Source organism: Mirounga angustirostris, unplaced genomic scaffold, assembly GCF_029215605.1.
Source record: "Mirounga angustirostris isolate CCGP_5_RB_7025 unplaced genomic scaffold, mMirAng1.0.hap1 SCAF_8, whole genome shotgun sequence".
Lineage (NCBI taxonomy): Eukaryota > Metazoa > Chordata > Mammalia > Carnivora > Phocidae > Mirounga > Mirounga angustirostris.
Genome location: NW_026991716.1, coordinates 34,006,987 through 34,028,466, shown reverse-complemented (window position 1 = coordinate 34,028,466; position 21,480 = coordinate 34,006,987). Strand labels below are relative to the sequence as shown.

Here is a 21,480-nt window from a genome sequence, read left to right as displayed (position 1 = left end):
ATAAAGTTTTATTTATAATCTACATTTCCAAATGTCATCTTGACAGTGGAAGAAGTGGGAAGGGCTGGCGTTGATTTCCTATATATTTTTTTAAGATTTTATTGATTCATGAGAGAGAGAGGCAGAGGGAGAGGGAGAGGGAGAAGCAGACTCCTCGCTGAGCAGGGAGCCCGATGCGGGACTCGATCCCAAGACCCTGGGATCACGACCTGAGCCAAAGGCAGACGCTTAACTGACTGAGCCACCCAGGCACCCCAATTACTGACATTTTTCTTAGATTGGGAAACTGAGGCTGCCAAAAGCTAAATGTGGACATTCCAGTCTTTAAGAGAAAATTCCTGACTCTTCCCATACAATGGTTTCTACATTTAATTCTACAGAATTAAAATGAAAATAACATGGATTTGTACATACCTCATATGCAAATCTTTATTAGCAAAGTGTGTCAGTGAGTCTGAAGGTAATTACTAAATGTAAAAATGATACAAAACTTGGGGCACGATTAAAGAAGTATAAACACCCTACTTACTAAACCTCAGCCCCATTAGCTTCTCAGTATGATCTTGATTTTGCTACTGTGCTTGAAGGAGAAAGTTTTTTTTTTTTTTTAAGTTTTATTTATTTAAGTAATCTCTTTACCCAACATGGGGCTCGAACTCACGACCCTGAGATCAACAGTCACATGCTCTATTGACTGAGCCAGCCAGGTGCCCCTAAAGAGAAAACTTAAAATTCTTCTGGCTTAGAAGTAACTTTAGGTTGTTGTTTGGCTGTTGGTTATTTATTTGAGAATTTTAAAGATCCAGGCTTGTTTGCAGCTCTTTAGCCCTTGAAAATAAAGTATAGCTTCTGTCAAATCCAGTGGAGAGTCTTCTGATGAAATGGTCTCTCCTTTTTGTTCTTCCCTCATCCCAAAAAGAAGCTAGCTCTCGGTGAGTTTTTACTTAATCAGAGCAAGAAAGACAGTAGCAAGATTGTTGCTGATGACTACTTTTTCCTTTGATGGTACTTTTCTTGTCAGATTACTTTTTTCCACCTAATTCCATTTGGCCTTTAAAACCTAGGTTCCTGAGATTGCAGTTTACATCAAATACTTACGGTCGCCTCTTGGGGTGATGTCCAGCCTGCTCTGCCCAGTCCAGTCCTAGTTCATGGTCGTTGTACCAGGGACCTGTCGAATTAGCACCCACTATTGAGAATTCTGTCTAGGGGCACCTGGATGGCTCAGTCAGTTAAGTGTCCAACTCTTGATTTCAGCTCAGGTCTTGATCTCAGGGTCATGAGTTCAAGCCCTGCTTTGGGCTCCATGCTAGATGTGGAGCCTACTTAAAAAAAGAAGAAGAAAAATTCTGTCTAACTCTTGGCTATGTCAGACAATATTCAGATTTTTCAAAGAGGCTAGACCCTTTTTTTTTAAACTGTGTTTTATGTAATTTCATGTAAAATAATTGTATTAGGCTTTTATTATTAAAATTGCACAAACTTGTTGCAAAGAAGCAAACAGTACAAAAGGATAAAATTTCCCCTCAGCCCCACTCTCTAGACAGAAGCATTAATACATTCTGGTGCCTCTTTCCAAAAATTGTACTTTGCATATTCAAGGTTTAAAACAAGAATAAAAATAAAGCAGTGCAGCCTTTAAGAGTGTAGGCTGAGTCTGAATTCAAGGTTGGCTATTTCTTTGGGCAAGTTAGTTAAGCTGTCTGAGCCTCAGTTCTCTCCTTTGTAAAATGGGGACAGCAAAGTGCCTCACTCCAAGATTGTGGGTTGGGTGAGATGAGTAAACCCATGTCAAGCACTTGGAATGGTGCCTCTCACATAATGGACGTTCAGCCAACAGTGGCTATAACAATTCCTAAACCCACTTTCCTACAGCCAGCTTTTTTGGATTTTTAAAAATGCATCTGAGCAAGCAGAACGATTTCCAAGCAAAGTGATGGTTTCTCTTGGGGGTGGTGGTGGTGTGGGAAGGCCAGTTCAAGGAGAGAAGCTGGGTCCGGATGGGGGTGGGAGGGACATAGACCCTTGGCTTTGGGCCAGCCCCAGCCTCCTCTCCCTCCCCGTCCACCCATAGCCATGAAGAACGCTACGTTCCAGATCACCCCAGATGTGATCAAAGAGAGTGAGAACATACAGCTGGGCCAGGACCTGAAGCTGTCGTGCCATGTGGATGCAGTACCCCAGGAGAAGGTGACTTACCAGTGGTTCAAGAACGGCAAGCCGGCACGCATGTCCAAGAGGCTGCTGGTGACCCGAAATGACCCCGAGTTGCCTGCCGTCACGAGCAGCCTAGAGCTCATTGACCTGCACTTCAGCGACTATGGCACCTACCTGTGCGTGGCTTCCTTCCCAGGAGCACCTGTGCCTGACCTCAGCGTCGAGGTCAACATCTCCTCTGAGACAGGTGGGCAGCTGAAGTGGCGTGGGTGTGTGTGTGTGTGTGAGGAAACTGGAGAGGCCCACAGAGGGGAGGTGGGCACAGTAGCTTATGGGAAAGGAGACCAGAGTGAGGGGAACACAATTTGTGTTTCCTCTGTGTTCCATACCCATTTATGAAGCATCTGTTGTATGCCAGGCATTGTGCTAGGCTCTGGGGAAGAGCAGTGGGCAAAATGAGCTCTCCTGGCATTGAACGAAGCAGGAAGGCAAACATTTTTCAGATAGTCTCACAAATATATCACTGCAAACTCTGATGCATGAGAGTCGGGAAAGAGTTTCCTAAGATAGAATGTTTGATCTGAGATCTAAGGGAGGGGCAGGATTTTGCTAGGCAAAAGAGAGCAAGGGAGGGTGGAAGAAAAGGGAGGCCAAAGAAGCAGCATGTGCAAAGGCCCTGTGGCAGGTAAGTGCGTGGGCCATTTGGAGCACTTTTGAAAGGAGGAAAGTGCAGCTGGGAGAATGGCGTGAAATGGGAGAGAGCAGAGGGGTCAGCGGGGGCCAGATTATGCAGGGATTTGGGTCTTTATTCCAATAATAATAAATAACAATGAGATAATGACTAACATTTATTGAGTGTTTACTCTGTGTTCTGATGATTTCATATTTAGCTCATTCACCTTCATGGTTTACCTTATGGGGTAGTTTATCATCAGTGTTTAGAGATGAAGAAACAGGCTCAGAGAGTTTAAGAAACTCACCTAAGTTAACAAACAGTAAGTGGTGTAGCTGGGATTCGAACCCAGGCAGTCTGTAGAGCCACCCCTGAAAGGTTTACATTTTAAGAATGACAGGAGTTTGGAGGGGATGATTTTGGAGAGAGTCTCTAGAATCTCATCTCCAGTCCTTAGCCCCTTGCACCGAGGAGCTGGCTGACTTTGGCTAAGCCTCTTTGACTCTCTGGGCCTCAGTTTCTCCTCTGTGAGACAGTGAACCAGATGGCCTCAGAGGCCCCTTCCATCCTGACTTCTGCACAGGGAAAAGACTTCGTAGCCAGGGAGTGTGTCCCTTACAAGCCGTATAAGTGGATCCCATAGCTGGGACACAGGATGGGAGAGGGAAGATGAGGCTGGGGAGTGGCAGAGGCTGGAGCACGAGGGTCTTGTTTGTAGAGCCAAGGAACTGGAGCTTTAACCTGAGGGCAGTGCAGCCTCAAAGGAAGGAGACAGCCCTTTAACCTGTGGGGGCAGAGAAAGGTTGGGAGCTGGGACGTTTTGGAAAGAGGGAAATCAACGGGGCACTGGGCCATTTCCTCAGTTTGGCTCATTAGCCTGATGCCTAGGGCATGGAAGCTTTTTAAGGGCCTGTGGAAATAATTTAGACCTGGAAAAACAAATTAATTGGCTGCAAAATACAAAGAGAAAACTGTAAAATTAAAGCCAAGGCATTTGTATAAATGTTTACAGTATGAATGATCCTAACTAGATAACTGGACCTCAGCTTGCCTTGTGGAGTTATTTATAATTTATATTTAATGTAGGACATTTTAATTTGTTTGATGGGATGTGGGATGGGACCCATGGAAGTCTTAGAAGACCCTCCAGCTGGGCGATGTGTTGGGTTGGATTAGGTTTGGCTGTGTGTAACAGAAAATCCCAAAATACTACTAGTGGCTTAAATGAGCTAGATGTGTATTTTTTTTTTTTTCTCATAAAAGTGAGCAGTCCAGGCTGGAATAATGGCTCAGCTCCACCAAGTCCTCAGGGCCCCAGGCTCCATCTTGTCTTGCTATTCTGTTATCCCTAGTGTGGGCCACCTTGTCCACAATGGCAGTTCCAGCTGCAGCCATCAGTCTGCATTCCAGCCGGCAGGAAGGAGGAGGAGAAGAGGGGCACAGCCTCGCCTTTTAAAGACCCTTATTTCCTGTCACATCCCACTGGCCAGAATTTAGTCACATGCTCACAGCTAGCTAGCGCTAAGACAGGCTGGGAGACATAATGGTTGTTCTGGCTGTGTGCCCTGCTAAACTCCAGATATCCTATTACCTTGGAAGAAAGGGTGAGCATGTTGAGGGACAGACTAGCGATCTGGGATAACACTCCAGAAGGCAAGATGTTGTGGTAACACTCCAGAAGGCAAGATGGAAGCTTTAACTGTCCTAGATCGGGGTCAGTGGGCAGGAGAGAGGGGGTTGGGAGAGGAGGTCATTGGGTAGAACTGTTTACAAGGTGGAACCCCCTTTCCTTGGGCTAAAGGGAAAGAAGGAATAGGCCGGGACGACTTCAGATCTCTTTCTGAGTTGGGAGACCCTGAGGTAGAGACCCCAGAAGGTAGAGAGAATTGGGGGGAGGTGAGCTGTGTTTTGGAAATACTGAGGGATCTTTGGGACATCTGGGATGGGGAAGGGAGGCTCAAACCTAGGGGGAGGGAAGCCCAAGCCCCAAAGCAGGGGCCGGCGGGAGCTCTAACCCTGCTCCTGCCCGCCTCCCCACCGCAGTGCCTCCCACCATCAGCGTGCCCAAGGGCAGGGCCGTGGTCACAGTGCGGGAGGGCTCGCCCGCCGAGCTGCAGTGTGAGGTTCGAGGCAAGCCGCGGCCGCCGGTGCTCTGGTCCCGCGTGGACAAGGAGGCTGCGCTGCTGCCCTCGGGGCTGCCCCTGGAGGAGACCTCGGACGGGAAGCTGCGGCTGGAGCACGTGAGCCGCGACATGAGTGGGACCTACCGCTGCCAGACGGCTCGGTATAATGGCTTCAACGTGCGCCCCCGCGAGGCCCAGGTGCAGCTGAACGTGCAGTGTGAGTCTCATCGCCCCACCTGGCCTCCCTTCTGAGCTGTCCCTCCCGGTTCTCAGCCTGACCTGCCCCCTCTCCACCCCTTCATACACTCCAGTCCAACCAACCCCTCCACGTACTGCCCATATCCCCCAAACCTTACCACCCCCATGTTGTGTTCTAAGGTGGGAGGTCTGTGACTCTTGCCACATTTCCATTATCAAGTGCCGCCCCCCCCACCCCCGTCTTCATTCCCAGGGACCCAGTGAGCAAAGAAGTAACTGATAGAACATAACAGGTAGACATGGGAGTTTGAAAGACCTTCAAGGGAGCACGCTGTGTCTGATAGTATAACGATGAGAGTTAACTCACCTCGTGCCAAGCACTGTTCTAAGAGCATTTTAATGCATGAACTCATTTAACCCTTCACAGACTCTATTATTTCCTTATTTTTACAAACCGAGTCACAGGATAAGTAACTTGCTTAAGTTACTTAGTGATAAGGGTTTACATTTTAAGAATGACAGGAGTTTGGAGGGGATGATTTTGGAGAAAGTCTCTAGAATCTCATCTCCAGTCCTTAGCCCCTTGCACCGAGGAGCTGGCTGACTTTGGCTAAGCCTCTTTGACTCTCTAAGGTCTTACCAGCTAGTTTGAGGCAGGGTTGAGATTTGAACCTAAGGCATCTGGCTCTGGGGATTTTGCTCTGAGCTCCGATGTTATGCTGCTTTTCACTACGTGGGGAGAGGAGTGTGAGGGGACCATTTGAGGCCCAGTCTGGGAAGCATGGCTGGAGGAATGGGCCGGGATGGGGTGGGTATCTGCAGGTCAGGGAGGTATGAGCGCGGCTGTTGTGTATGTCACGAGTGTGTATCCACTCTGAGATCCCTCCAGGCTGGGGGGTGCGGGAGCAGGGTCGAGTGCGTCGCCTCCGATGGGGCCGCTCCTCCAACCCCACCCGGCCCCGCTGACCGCCGCCCCCGCCCCCAGTCCCGCCGGAGGTGGAGCCCAGCTCCCAGGATGTGCGCCAAGCGCTGGGCCGGCCCGTGCTGCTGCGCTGCTCGCTGCTGCGGGGCAGCCCCCAGCGTATCGCCTCGGCCGTCTGGCGCTTCAAAGGGCAGCTGCTGCCTCCGCCGCCCGCTGTCCCCGTCGCCCCCGAGGCTCCCGACCACTCCGAACTGCGCCTCGACGCCGTCACCCGCGACAGCAGCGGCAGCTACGAGTGCAGCATCTCGAACGACGTGGGCTCGGCTACCTGCCTCTTTCAGGTCTCGGGTGAGCGTCCCGTGGGTCCCGCCCCCAACCGCGCCCACCTGGGGCCAGGCTCCGCCCCAACCCCAGCCCCGCCCACAGTCGGCCTGGGCCCCGCCCCTTTCCAGCCCCCCTACACTAAGTTCAGGTCCCTGCTTTTCCAAGACCCTCCCATGCGAGGTCTAAGCTCCGCCCACTCCGCTCGGACCAAACCGTGACGTCTTTTAGGGCCACTCTAGACAGGCTACACCGCTTCACTCACGCCCTCTCCAGGTGTAGGAACTTCTCAAGTCCCACTTATACGTGCCCTAAGCCCCGCCCGTTTTAGCTCAGCCTCCCTCTCCTTGGCCTCGGATAGCCCTGCCGCTTTCAAACCCCTACTTCCCCGGGCTTAGGCTTCGCCCTTCTAGCCCCGCGAGCACCAGGTATGGGCTCTTCTCTTTAAAGACCCATCCACACCGCGCCTGGGCCCCAATTACGAGGCATAGGCCCCACCCCTTCCAGCCTCGTCCAATCCCAGCTCTCTGTTTCCTCCTTTCCTGGTAGCTGGTGCGCTCCAGCCCAGCCCACACCAGGTTTAAACCCTCCAACTCAAGCCCTGGGCACCGCCCCATCCCAGCCATCACATTTCAAGCCCCTCCTCCTTCGTCCTTGGCCCCAGAGGCTGAGGACGGAGGACCCCCTCTTTTCGTAATTGCAGGCCCAATGAGAGGGGCCTGAGCTGTAGCTAAGAGGAGAGAAGACGACCCTCAACAGCTTCTCTGGAACGTCGTGGGTGGCTCTGGGCCAGCCAGCACACATTTCCTGAGCTGTCACCCCAGAGATTCAGGCCCCTTGGTGCCCAGAAATCCCTCTCAGCCTATCTCGTCATCAAGTCATTCCTGGGTGGGCTGTTTGGGGCTGCAGGCGGGCATGGGTGATTCAGAAAGGGGTGGAGGTCGTGGTGAAGGCTGAGGGGAACGCATAGGGGCCGAAGGGGTTTCTGATGCCCTTTCTCTTCTTTGAGGGAGAGCTGGTTCCCTGTCAGAGCTGGTGGCAGCGCCCCTGGAGGAGAGCCCCAGGTGTGCCTGTCCCCTTCTACTGCACCTCCAGCTCTCTCAGCAGCCCCCAACTGACCGCGTGCCCCTTTAGCTCTTGTGTGGATCTCTTCACTCAAAAGCAGGGGGCCAGGACCACAGGTCACTCCCCAGCCCTTCCCCACCCCACCCAGCCCTGCCAGCCAGAGGCCCCTATGACATTTCCCACCTCCTTCCCCTCTCCCCTGTTCTCCCACACTTCCCCTCTCTTCCCACCTTTTTGCCTCTCTCCATCCCTCTCCTTTCTCTTCCTTCCACCTCAATATCCTTGACCCTTCTTTGCGTCTTTCCCCCATCCTCTTTCCCTGTGTCTTCTCTAATATCCCTCCTCTGTGTCTTCCCAAATTTCTCTTTTCTCTGGCTTTTCCTTGGCCTTTCCTCTCTGTTCTCACCAATACCACGTCTTGGAATTCCCAATCTCCCTTTTCTCCACTTCTCACTTTCACTCTTACTCCACCCTCACTCCCCCAATCTCCTCCTCTCCCACCATCTCCTCTCTTCACTATATTCCCTTTCTCTTTGTCTCCCCATACCCTGTCTCTGTTCCTCACCATCCTCTTCTGTCTCCCTCTCCTGTGCCTCCTCTCTCTGTGTCTCTCCCCCATCCCCACCCTTCACGGCCCCACGCCCCCCTCCCCGCCCTCTCAGCCAAAGCCTACAGCCCGGAGTTTTACTTCGACACCCCCAACCCCACCCGCAGCCACAAGCTGTCCAAGAACTACTCCTATGTGCTGCAGTGGACCCAGAGGGAGCCCGATGCTGTCGACCCCCTGCTCAACTACAGACTCAGTGTCCGCCAGGTGGGCCAAGGGGGACAGGGGCCCGGGGTCAGGCTGACCCTGGGAGTGTCCCTCAAGCCATGGGAAGGGGTTGGAGGCAGGGATTGGACATATTTGACCCCCTTACAGACCACTCTTCAGAGCCAGAGAGAAAGTATTCTGGACACAGCAGCAGAAGCTGGGAGGTTCTAGGGACCTGTGCCCTCTGACCCCATGCTCTGGGCCCAGCCCTGAGAATTGGGCTATGTCTGCTGGGTTCATACAAGGGAAAGGGGACAGAGCTAGCTCTGCTCACAAAACACAGAATCTACTTGTGAGTCAGGAGCTTAGAGTGGGGTAGGGGGGCAGTCTCATCCACAGGGTCTCTAGAATGCAAGACTGGAGCTATGCTGTTCTTGTGTCCAGTCTAATTCCATGTGATTCTGCCCAAGGGGCAGGAGGTGTGGAGGGTAAAAGTGTGGCTCTGGGGCAGACCGCCTAGGCTAGAATCTAGCTCTGTGTGAGCTAGGGCAAATGACATCTCTTTGGCCTCAGTTTCTTTATCTGTAAAATGGGAGTCATTATAATGTTCCACCTCAGAGGATTGTTATTTTGAGGATTAAGTGAGTTAATAATGGCAAATCACTTTGAGCAGTGCCCAGCATCCCATATTATTAAGGACAGCCCTAGGAGGGAGGCGTGGTAGGAGTGATTGCTCTCTCTCACAGAGGGGGAAACTGAGGGTCTGGCTTCCTAGTCCTTTATTCTTTCTGCTCCCTGACACTGCCCCCCACCCCACCCTCCAAGTCACACCAGGGCCTGGGCCGGTGCTCTGGTGGAGGGTGTGGCCTGCTGGGCATCTGGGAACGCCCTGTATCTGCAGTTGAATCAGCACAACGCCGTGGTGAAGGCCATCCCAGTGCGGCGCGTGGAGAAGGGGCAGCTGCTGGAATACATCCTGACTGACCTCCGTGTGCCCTACAGCTACGAGGTCCGCCTCACGCCCTACACCACCTTCGGGGCTGGTGACACGGCCTCCCGCATCATCCACTACACAGAGCGTAGGTGGTGGTGGTGGGGGGTAGGGGTGGTGGGAAGGGTGGGCTCATCTCCTCCCCAGGGGACCCCCCTTCAACCTCCCCACATGGTTCCAGAGCTTGGGGCTCCCCACTGTGCAGTGTCCTACTTTGTCACCGCAGGCTAGGCCCCTCTGGCCCCCAGTCCTGGTTTTGGGAACCCTGTCCCCTGGTCCGAAGCCTGGGCACCCTCTGTACGGTCCCACACCTCAGTTCTGACTTGGTTTTCCCGCTTGCTTTCTCAGCCATCAACTCTCCCAACCTGTCAGGTGAGACACCTCCCCCCCACTTCCCCTTCCCTTTGGGAACACAAAGCCTCCCTTGGTGGGAGGAGAGGACCCCGAGAGATACCCAGAGAGAAAATGGGGTGGAGGCCAGCCGCTGGAAGGAGAAGCCAAAGGGGACAAGGCTGGGCTTGGAGACATGTGCATCCAGGATTGATTCTGGGGCTTAAAGGTGGAGGGGGGCCAGAGGTAGGGGACATCTGTAACTCAGGGCCTCTCCTCCTCAATCAGCACCCTGATCCTGTCCCTAGAATCACTGTCCCTAAAAGAAAAATGGAGAGACCAGACTAGTCCACATCCCCTGTTCTCTGTGGCAGGGGTCCCTAATCTGAGATCCAGGAAGCCCTCCTCCCCGCAAAGGATCTGTGTATAGAATTCAGGGGGTCCATGAACCTGGAACATGGAAGGGCATACAGTGACTTCTTTATCTTCCCCTAACTTCTAGCAGAAGTTTAACATCTTCAGGGATGAATGTAGGCAACAGACTGCACTAGTATGATCACTCCCTGTGACCCTGTCATCAGGACAAAGCCCCGTTTGCACATTATCTTGAAGTTGTTACAGCCACTCCTGAATATCATTTACATTCATCAGGACTTCAAAACCACAGCAGTTATTAGAGCTAACACTAGATCTTGTTATTTAATTAGATAATAAAGAAGCCCACCTATTGTTATCTCACAAATGTGTTTTTTAAATATTTTGACAGCTGTATCTCCATATAAGTGATTTTCCTTTGTGACCCTGTGTATTTCATTTTGTGCATCTAAAATTATTATTCTGAGATGGAGTCCTTAGACTTCACTAGATGTCAGAGGGTCTGTAGTGTACAAAGGTTAGGAAGTCCCGTTGTGGGAACAGATTTGTCAGGGGCCCTGTTGCCTGGTTTCTGAAGTCCTGAGATCCTAGGCCCACGGCTTGGATGCGCGGCACCTACCTCGGAGTGGCCAGGGAGGGCGAAGCTAGACCAGGTCGCCTGAGGAGCCTGACCCTCTTCGTCTCCTCCCCTCCTCCTTGGCCCAATGCAGACAACACCTGCCACTTTGAAGATGAGAAGATCTGTGGCTACACCCAGGACCTGACAGACAACTTTGACTGGACACGGCAGAATGCCCTCACCCAGAATCCCAAGCGCTCCCCCAACACTGGTCCTCCCACTGACATCAGTGGCACCCCTGAGGGTGAGGACATGGACTGCGGCAAGGACAGCTTCAGGGAGGGGTCTGGCACTAGGAAACCCTAGTCCAAGGGGGGAGACACAGCCCTGCCCTCAGGGAGCCCCAGTCTGAGGGGGGGAGACACAGCCCTGCCCTCAGGGAGCCCCAGTCTGAGGGGGGAGACACAGCCCTGCCCTCAGGGAGCCCCAGTCTGAGGGGGAGACACAGCCCCACCCTCAGGGAGCCCCAGTCTGAGGGGGAGACATAGTCCTGCCCTCAGGGAGCTCCAGTCTGAGGGGGGAGCCCCAGTCTGGGGGGAGACACAGCCCTGCCCTCAGGGAGCCCCAGTCTGAGGGGAGACATAGCCCTGCCCTCAGGGACCCCAGTCTGAGGAGAGACACAGCCCTGCCCTCAGGGAGCCCCAGTCTGAGGGGGAGACATAGTCCTGCCCTCAGGGAGCCCCAGTCTGAGGGGGGAGCCCCAGTCTGAGGGGAGACACAGCCCTGCCTCAGGGAGCCCTAATTTGAGGGGGGAGACACAATTCTGTCTTCATGGGGACTCAGAAGAAGAGAAACTGCACTAGAGCTCGAACTCCTGGCCTAGACTCCTGTGCCGGGCGGTGAGGCGGGGAGGACCAGATGGGATAGGTGAGGCCCCTGGGGTCAGGTGAAGTTAAGGCAGTGAAGGAATCAGACAGGAAGCAGCCTGTGTGGGGTGAGGAGGAGGCTGTTGGTGCATCTCCCCCTCCCCAACAGGCTACTACATGTTCATCGAGACATCAAGGCCCCGGGAGCTGGGGGACCGAGCCCGTTTGGTGAGTCCCTTGTACAATGCCAGCGCTAAGTTCTACTGCGTCTCCTTTTTCTACCACATGTACGGGAAGCACATCGGTGAGTCAGGGGACCAGGTAGTCTGTCCAAGGGTTGCTGGGGCAGGGAGGAGAGAGGGAGTCCACAGGAGGCTGGGCATGGCCCATGCGAGGCCTGGGCTTCCCAACTTGGCTGAATGACAAATCCTTGGAGGGGGTGTAGGCAGAATCTGGGCAAGGGAGGAAGCCAGAGCCAGCTTGTCTGAGGTTGTCCTGAGTCTGCAAAGAAGATAGCTCCAGCAGGACAAGATGGAAGCCTTGGAGGAGAGGGCGAAAAAGGCTAAGAGGGTGTCTGTATTGAGCACCTGTCAAGTGCCTGGTGACTTCCTGGGTGCTCTGCATCTGTAGTCCCATTATCTCTCACAAGCACCAGGTGAGGGAGGTACTACCATATAAATCAGAGAGGTTCAGCATTTTCCCCAGGATCACACAGCAACCCAAGTTGTCTGACTCCCCCAAGCCCTGAACACAGGATTGGGAGGGTGCCGCTTTGTGAGCAATGAGGGGCAGTCCGGCTTCCTAAGGGTGGGCGTGCATTCGCCCTCTGGGAAGTCACGTGAATCAATGAACTTATCATTCAGCCATCACTTCCCCAGCTCCTGCTCTGTGCCAGGCATCAGGTGCTGCAATGAACAGGGCAGAGCAGTTCCCCATGCTCCTGGCACCTGTGGTCAAGTGGGAGAGACAGACGTTAAACAGCTAATGGCACCAGATAAGACTGAGGGGCCGTTGTGACACGTGTCCACGTGGCCAAGACAACTGGGAACAGGGACCAGCGCTGGGGGCTTGATTAAGGAAGACTCTGCGGAGGAAGTGACAAGTTTTTAAATTTTTTATTTATTTGTTTGTTTACTTCTTTACTAAGACAGGCCATGTATTTTGCATGGGTCAGGAGGTACAAAGGGCGCGTAATGAGAATCCCCCTCCCGTCCCAGTCCTCCTGCAACCTAGAGCCCTTCCCCAAAGGCAATCACTGCGCTAGATCTGGGGGCAGGTTTCCGGAAACACTATATACATATAGAAGCCAAAGGCAGATTTGAATTTGACCGGAGGAAGACTCTGTAAGCATCAGATCTGGACAGGAGGGCTTTCTAGCAGGGATGCTGTGGAGGGGCCCCCTGTCCCAAGTCACGTTACTCCCCTGCTCTGCCCCTTTCATCACCATCTCGTCTAGGCCTCCAGTATCTGATCCGGCCCCTGCCTCCTTCTCTGACCTCATTTTCTGCCACTTTCACCTTGGCTCCCACTCAGCTCGCGAGCACACTGGTCTCCTTGCTTTTCTTGAAATAGTTGAGGCGGGTTCCTGCCGAAGAGGACTTTGCTCATGATGTTCCCTGGCCTGGAACATTCTCCCCCTTCCCTCATTCAGGTCTCCTCAGAGAGGTCCCTGACAATCCCACCTCAATACCTCTTTATTCCTTTCCCTGCATTATTAGCTTTATAATGCTTATCACCAATAGAAGGTAAGCTCTAGGAGGGCAGGGGTCTTTGCCTTATTCACTGACGTATCTCTCGTGTCTAGAACAGTGCGTGGCACATAGTGGGGCTCAATTAGTTGAACGAATGAATGATAGGGAGGCCTAAGGTTCACGAACCCCAAAGAAATTTCTAACCATGAGTTTCTCTGAAAGTCCTCTTTCAGTTGTGAGGACCATCATAAACAGTTTTTCATTCAGCACGTAATTGTTTAGAACCCATAGCAACTTGCTGCAGACCTTCCCTCAAAGAGTCAGACGGGGAGGAGAAGATGTGAATCCCCGCTAACTGTCACACCACGGAGCAGAGAGTGGTCTGGGGCCTGGAGATGGCGTTTCAGAGAGGCCTCAAATCACAGGAAGGATTTGGCCAGGGCAATGTGGTAGGGGAGGGAGTCTCCAGCAGTGGGAAAAGCCTGAGCAGAAGCCCAGAGGCTGGGAAGCTGCAGTCTGTCTGTCCAGGCTCCAGCACACATTTCACTCTGGCTTTGCAGGTGGCAAGGGAGGTAGGGAAGACAGTGAGCAGGCCCACCCTTCAGGGAGCTTGCAGGTCTTGGACCCTGGCTGACCCCTATGAAATGCTGTCAGGAAGCCCCTGAGCAGGGGAGATCCTAGAGCTGATGGGGTACTTAGGGAAGCAATTTTTGGTTAAGCAGTGAAAAGGAGGGGTCCCCCCATTAGTGGCCTTGGGGCAGGGTGGTGGAGGAAGGAGAAAAGATGTGGGAATTGAGGGGGATAAGAACGGGGGTGGATGGAAGAGCTCCAGGATGGGGAAGAGAGAGGGTCCCTTTGGGGCTGGTGAGGAGCCTGAAAGGCATTGGGGCTTGGGCCTATTGAAGCCTGTGTGGCACCTCCCGGCCCACTGGGAGCTGGCCATAGCCATCTGATGGGTCCATCTGCTGGCAAGGGTCCCCACCCAGGCCTGGCCCTGCTGCTGGGGAAGGGGGTGTTTCTTGCTGTCCTGTTCCCTCCTCTTCCCTCCCCTCGTAGCCCACCTGGCAGCTCTGAGAACCAGCTGTCCCCAGACCTTGTGTCTTTCAGGCCAACTCCTTTCAGCTCAGGCAGGTAACATTTGGTGACTCTCCCCCACTGGGGGTCTGCTATCTGGTGTCACAGATGGTGTGGCTTTGTCTCTGGACAGCGCCATGGAAATGCCAGCCACCAGGTGCTAAGATTCATTCCCCCTTCCCTCTGAGCCAGATCCTTCGTATCACTGGGGGCTCGAGGCGGGCTGGACGAGCCAAGAAGGGGCATGACATGGCCTGGGCACCTTCGCCAAGCCACGATCCCCTCCCTCTTTTCCAGGGCCCCAGCACCTCCAGAATTCCAGGCCCCTGTGGCCGTGGGCACACGAGCTCAGCACCCACAGGCAAATGCCCTCAGCGTTTCACTTCCTCTGTTTTTCCCGTGGCTATGTGGCACAAATACCAACATCTCTCTTTAAAGCAATTCCCTCTTTTTCTTAGCATTGTCCGAAGCGTCAATATTAGAGAAATCGTGAGTTTGAAGGACTCGCCTTTATTCATTTCTCAAAACATACATCTAAGTATCAAACGTTTTAAAGTCCATTCCTGTGCTTCCAGAAAAATCATCCCACGCCAGGGGTGTGCACTGTGTGCTTTGGGAATCCTGCTCTGTGCTCAGTCATAGGCCCCACTGCCTGGGACAACTCCGCTGTTTAGAGGAAGAAGGATGGTGTGTGTGTGTGTGTGTGTGTGTGTTGGGGGGGATCAGCTGATTAGAAAGGAAGGGAAGGAATGAAAGAAAATTTGCAGGCGTCCTGATGAATTGAAGCCTGCTGCTGTGGTCTCTGTCCCGTGTTGAAGGTGCCCCTCGCCGCCCCGCCCCCCTCCGGGGATAACGGGATGTGAACCAGTCTGGGCTGGTGCTGTGGGCAGTGGCGGGGGAGGGGGCCTTGTCCAGACCCTCACTGCCCCCTTCTCTTCATCCCCACCACAGGCTCCCTCAACCTCCTGGTGCGGTCCCGGAACAAAGGGGGCCTGGACACGCACGCCTGGTCCCTCAGTGGCAATAAGGGCAATGTGTGGCAGCAGGTGCATGTGCCCATCAAACCCAGCGGGCCCTTCCAGGTGAGCCCAGCGGGCCCGGGGGCCCCTCATAGGCTCCCCCAGCCCTCAGGCCGGTGCTCTGACCAGGGAGCACTTAGGAAGACTCCGGGCTCCCTCCGGGGAGCTGGGGAGAAACCCAGGCAGGGGTATGGGGGCTTCCAAGTGGACTGAGGGGAAGGAAGGGGTTGGGGGCTCTCTTGGGAAGAATCCCCTAATCCCTGCTCTCTGCTCTCTGACCCCACCCCAGATTATTTTTGAGGGGGTTCGAGGCTCTGGCTACCTGGGGGATATCGCCATAGATGATGTCACACTGAAGAAGGGAGAGTGTCCCCGGAAACAGATGGATCCCAATAAAGGTGCAAGATAGGGAGGGAGGGAGGGAGGAGCCGAATGTAGGGGGGGTGGTGTGGGTAGGCATCTGTCTGTGTCAGGGCTGAATGGGGGTTCAGAGTGACTGTGTGATGGGATGCGTGTGTCAGGGACTACATGAACAGGGGCTGGTGTGTTTGGGCCCCATCTTGGGCCCCACCCTGGCTCAGGTTATGGGGCATTTGTAGGGCAATGAGAACTGTGCCCTCCCGTGAACTTACTGAGTTATTACAGTACCCGGATGCCTCCTCTGTCTGCGTCTGGGTATGTCTGTGTGTGGGGAGGGGGCAGTGGGGGGGGGGGCAGATGTGAACATGTGCCCCACCCCCCCAGGGCCAGGTGTTTGCAATTGTAACAGCTGGGATTTATTGAGTCATTACCATGCACCAGGCAGCGTGCAAAATGCTGTATATGCGTGATCTCATGTCGTGAGGACAACAGCCCCCTGGGGCGGCACTGACTATTGGACTCATTTTACAGACGAGGAAACTGAGGCCCACGGAGGTCAGGTGAATTGCTCCGTGTCTTAGTGAGCTGCAGAGTCAGGATTTGGACCCTGGAGGCTTAAGTTAAGCCCCACACCACCCAACCTCACATCTGTGCTTACGGGTGTGTCTGTGTGCAGTGAGGGCAGCGTCCCCCTTTAGGTGCCCCCCGAGAGAGGGGGCAGCTTGCTAGGCCCCGGCCCTACCGAGCTGACCGGGGCCCTGGCCCGTGTCCCTTCTCTCTCCTGTCACAGTGGTGGTGATACCGGGCAGTGGAGCCCCCCGCCAGCCCCACCCACAGCTCTGGGGGCCCATGGTCATCTTCCTCTTGGCATTGCAGAGATGATGAGAGCTGCGTGGCCTCCCCACCCCCGCCCCCGGCACACCAAAGTGTCTGCATCGTACCAAAGACTGACCCCCGCCAGCCGGGGTGCCCAGGGGCAGGGCCGGCCCGCCAGGGAGGGGGCCTGCATTGGCTGCGAGGATGAGCAGAGAAACAAGGACAGAGGCCCGGCGCTGAGGCCCTGGAGCCGGTCGTTTGACACACACACGCACACACTCACACGCACACACACACACGTATTAAAGCACAAGTTTCTATCCGACCGGCCAGCACCTTCTTTTCTGCGGAGACAAGGGACTCGCCGGAATGGCGTCTGCCACCCCAGGGACCTCGGCGCCACGTGGGCGTTGTCCTGGCTGCACCTGTTCCTAACTGGTGACCTTCCCTCGTTCCTAACTCAGCCCAGTGGCTTTACCAGAAGGGAGCCAGAAGGGGAGCTGGCTCAGGAGCCCCACCCTTGGCTGGACTCTGGGACTCCCTGGGATGAGGGAGGCTGGGGTCAAAGGAGGCCCGGGGTACTTTGTGAGCTCTGTGAATGTCCCTCTGCGGGCAGTGGCGAGGGAGGCGAGGCACCTGCCACACGCCCTTTGTTTTCAGGGCAAGGGCTGGAAGGTGGAGACCCCAGGTCACCTTGATCCCTTGACCTGTTTGTTCTTGGACGTCATATCCTCCCCACCCTGCCCCTTCGGAGGGACCCAGCACAGGGTCTTGGGCCTGGGCAGTCTGAAGACTGACACCTTCCCTCCTGCCCCATCTAACCCCACCCCACCCCACAAGGAGCTGGATTCCTGAGAGCACAATCTCCACCCTAGTCAGCTGGCCCAACCTCAGCACCCCCCTGCGTCTCAAGGGAGCGGGGCTGGGGGTGTGGGGGTGGGGTGCTGGCCAGCCATTTTCTGGGCTGAGGCTTGACTTTGAGAGGAGCAGAGGAGAAGGCCTGTTTTTTGCGAGTTTGTGCCCCCATGGTATTTGGGAGTAGAGCGGAGCCTTCATTTCTTCTATACTTGGCAGGAAGGGGTGCCCTGGATAAGAGGGTGTGTGTCAAGGGGGTGCCCCTGCTCCCCCTCCACTGCAAAGCACCATCTCGTTGGCTGCTCCCTTCCCTGCCCAGTGGGGGACAGAGGGGTTTGCAGAGCTGGGGCAGGGGGCAGGGCAGGTGCAGGCCTCCTGTTGCCCTGGAGCTGAGCTCATGCCCGAACTGAAAGGGCTCCCTGTCCTCGGGTTCTGGGTTGGGAGCCGAGGTGGGCACAGTGGAATCTAGTGAGACCCTTGTGACCCCACCCCACCATCCATGGGAGAGAGGAGGCCCAGCCCCTTCCAGGGTGAGTCTTCATGCACGTGTGCATGTGGCTGTGTGTGTGAGCGTGCGTGTGCACCTGTCTGTGTCTGGGTAGCACTGTGGGTACATCTCTGGGCAGGAGCGTGTGCAAATGGGAGTCTGCACGCACAGTTACACATACCCGTCTGTGAGGCCGGTCTAACCCCTGGCTCAGTACGTGCCTGCGGGATGTCGGCATGCATGCCCCCTCCACGAGTGACATGAATGTGTGTGGGGTGCTGGCCAAATATACCACTGGCAGCCCTATTCTGTAGCCTCAAGCTGCCTGCCACCGCCTGATTTTCTACCTTTCATCCCCTACGGATGACAAAGAGCTTACGGAGGACCCTATTGAAATGCGAGCACCTTTGGTGGGGCGTGTTACAGGGCTTGGCCTGGAGCCTTCGGAGGGGACAGCAGGGGGAGCAGGGCAATGCCAAGAGGCAGGGGGGCCCCGCCGTGAAGGCGGCCCCTCTCACTGCTCCGGGGCTTGTGCTGTCGTTACCAACAGCTGGGGCGGCTGGGCCAGGCCTGGAGCGGGGCCTTCTGACCCCCCGCCAGCCTGGCTGCCTTGCCGGCCCAGCCGAGGCCTCCCTCCAAAATGAGTGGCTCCAGGTTCCCAGAATGCACTTCCATCCCGTCTGCTGAGTATTGTTCCTTAATTGTCCCATCTGTGCAGGGTCTGTTTCCCCAACTAGACTGTGAGCTCCTCCTCCGAGTCTTCCAGCCTTCTCCCCCGGCCCATCCCAACCTCATGCCCAGCACAGGTGGGCCTGATAGGGGAATCACCGCGGGCTTTGCCCAGTGGAATGGATTCTATAAATCAGTGCTTCCAGCCCTGGCTGCAGAATCGAACCACCAGAGGGTCTTTTAGAGAGCACGGATGCTTGGGTCCTATCCCCAGAGGTTCTGATTTAATTGGACTGATGGGCAGCCTGGCATCAGAAATGTTTAACAGCTCCTCGGAAGAACCCAGGAATGCGAACCACTGGCCTGCCAGGGGCTTCCTCTGCGCCCTTGCTGGGGTGGGTACAGAGGTGCAGAGAGGAATGGCACTGGGCACCTCCTGCTTGGGGCACCGAGGTCCTTGGTCCTCCTGTGTGCATGGGCGAGGCTGGTACCTGTGTGCGTGTGTGTGTGTGCGCGTGCGTGTGCAGGTCTGCAGGGAGTGTGTGTGTCTGTGCGTACTAACACTAACAGTGTGTGATGGGTGTGCCGGTCTGTGTGTGGGAGGATGGGGTCTGCAAGGAGGAAGGGTCTTTGTGTGTCCCGGTGTTCGTGTGTCTGGTGTCTGCCTGTGAGTCAGCACGTCTGTGTCATGTCACCTGGGCTGTGGGCGTCAGCATCTGTGCGCTGGTGGGTAGCCCATGAAGACCCCTGGCCCAGGGGAGACCAGGCTGGCTGGATCCGGCGCGTCTCCCCTGTGGCAGTTTCGCCCTCCGGGTCAGGGTGGCTGAGGCATTTTGTGGCCTTAAAACAGGGAGTCCAGGGTCAGCTCTCAAGGTGTTGGGGTTTGTTCACTCCAGTTTCCCCTGTTTGATGTCTCGGGGAGATCCCTGGGGCCAGGTGCTGTACAGGCAGAAGAGGGGGAGTCTCAGCTGGGCTGTGCTGCCCCTGGGACCACGGGCAGCCACCCGGGGTACCCAGCTAAGCCTGCAGACCGTGCCCCCACCTCCCGGGATGTTCCTCCCACCTTGCCTTCTCTGGGATACCCTGCCGCCTCTTTCCCGTTCATTCTCCCTTCTCCCTGTGCTTGGTGGAAGCCCCTGGCTCAGGCTCTCACTGGTGGAATGGGCCTCAGAGGGCCAAACCCCTCCTTGTGTAAATGAGAAAGGTGCAGGGGGCGGATTGGCCCAAGGTCACACAGCCGGTTGGGGTGGAGCCAGCCTTGGCAGCCCGGTGCTCCCACCCTGGGGCTGTCACACTGCGGGCCAAGGCCTCCTACCAGGCAGCAGCGCCGGGCTTGGTCCACCTGCCCTGTCTTCTGGCGCTGGTACAGATGTTATAGATTTTACCGGGCACCTACTCTAGGAGCGGTGCTGTCTCCCGCCCCAAATTCTGGCCTCTCATCCCAGGCCACTGCTTCTCCCACGCTGCCTCCCCCTGCCCACACTGGCTTTAGCTACTGCCCAGGCTCCCAGAGAGAAGGGACTGTTTCCCCTCCCTGGCCCTCTGTCTTCACGTGAGCCTGGGCTCCAAGGGAAGATCGGTGTGTCCTGGTGTCCTTGTCCTGTGGGCTTCCCCCTAAGGACCAAGAGGGATGGGGTGAGAGGGTACAAAGTCTTGTGTTTCCCTTTCCCTGGACTCGGAGAGCTTGGCAGTATTTCCAAGGTCTGTCCCAAGGAATGGGGTGGATGAACATGCTCTGGAGAGTCCCTGTAGGGCCACGGGTTCAAGTTCTGGGCTCTGGGGAGCTCTCCCCACTTCCAAAGGCAAGATAGCACACCCCTCTCTGTTGGATCAGGGCTGAGTGTGAGAGTGTGTGTCTGTGAGGGTGAAGGGGTCTGTGTGGGGGTGTGAGTATGTGTGTGTATGTGTGTGAGGGTGTGTGCTGGGGCAGAAGGACCACTCCTTCCTAGGGAGCCCTTGACCCTGAGAGCTGGAAGGGACCTTAGAGACCATCTAATCCAGTGCCCCCATGGTACAGGTGAGAAAGCTGAGGTCAGAGACATGGCACTTGCCCACCATCACCCCTCCCTCGTGTCCCCTGAATTCATTTCCCAGAGGCCCCCCTAGGAGGACCCTCCCTCCCAGTACCTCCCCACCCCCTCCCAGCCACCCCCATAATCACCGTCTCAGCTCAACTCTGCTGGCCCCTCTGCCCCAGCGGTCTCCAGGCATCCTTCCTGCCCCAGGTGGCCAGCTCACCAAGGCCTTTATCCCCAACCCAGGAGAAGGGGCAGGGGAAGGAGGGGACTGCTCCAGCCCTGAGGCCTCCCAGACTTGAGAGAAAAGCCAACCCTTCCATGCCCAGGCCCACCCCACCACCAAGGTAAAAGCACAACAGGAGACCCTCATTCATGGGTGAAAGGTCTTGGGGTTGTTCTAGTCAGACGACCCCATCCTCACCCCTTTGCCTTGCTCTCTGTCTCCACCCCAACCTCTTTGTCCTTCTTTCACCCCCAAGCCCCCCAGATGTAACCTCTAGTTGCGGACGCGGTTGTTTCAATCAATAAAGCTGCAGTGTTCTAGTGCTCTGGGTCCGGCTGTGTGTGTGGGCGGCAGGTGGGCCAGGAGGGGGCACGGGTGAGTGGCTAGGGGATCTTTTCAGACCTCTGGGGAGAGCCCTTCTCGTTGGCACCTGCTATCATGGGTCCTGCTCTGCCCCCCGGACAGTGGGGACCTGCATTCTGGTCTCCAGCCCAATGAGCCTGGTGTCCTCATTCATTTGTTCCTTGAAGAAATACTAGCCAAATACTGCCTTCGTGAACGCTCCTGCTTTAGTGGGGGAGACAGACACCAAGCTCATAATTACACCAGGAAACACATCATTATGAATACAATTAGCGCTGTAAGAGCAGGTTCTCATTTGGGCTAGAGATTCAGGGACAACTTCTCTAAAGAAGAGGCATTTAGGATGAAAGACCTCAATGTCAGACAGAAATCCATCAAAATCCTAGGGGAGAACATAGGCAGTAACCTCTTTGACATCAGCCACAGCAACCGTCTTTCAAGACACGTCTCCAAAGACAAGGGAAACAAAAGCAAAAATGAACTTCTGGGACTTCATCAAGATAAAAAGCTTCTGCACAGCAAAGGAAACAGTCAACAAAATCAAGAGGCAGCCCATGGAATGGGAGAAGAT

At 55.2% G+C, this 21,480-nt stretch overlaps 1 protein-coding gene across 1 annotated transcript in view; it reads left to right on the top strand.

The window, feature by feature from the left end:
• Positions 1-20,848, top strand: part of MDGA1 (MAM domain containing glycosylphosphatidylinositol anchor 1) — a 59,170-nt gene extending 38,322 nt beyond the window's left edge. Inside the window, exons 7-17 of the mRNA XM_045869802.2 lie at positions 2,075-2,404; positions 4,874-5,170; positions 6,137-6,421; positions 8,122-8,273; positions 9,115-9,292; positions 9,553-9,576; positions 10,620-10,772; positions 11,504-11,638; positions 15,051-15,181; positions 15,408-15,516; positions 16,269-20,848. Coding sequence (XP_045725758.1) covers positions 2,075-2,404; positions 4,874-5,170; positions 6,137-6,421; positions 8,122-8,273; positions 9,115-9,292; positions 9,553-9,576; positions 10,620-10,772; positions 11,504-11,638; positions 15,051-15,181; positions 15,408-15,516; positions 16,269-16,360 — 1,886 coding nt within the window. The 3' untranslated portion in view covers positions 16,361-20,848. The remainder of the gene's footprint in view (positions 1-2,074; positions 2,405-4,873; positions 5,171-6,136; positions 6,422-8,121; positions 8,274-9,114; positions 9,293-9,552; positions 9,577-10,619; positions 10,773-11,503; positions 11,639-15,050; positions 15,182-15,407; positions 15,517-16,268) is intronic.
• The last annotated feature ends 632 nt before the right edge of the window (positions 20,849-21,480 follow it).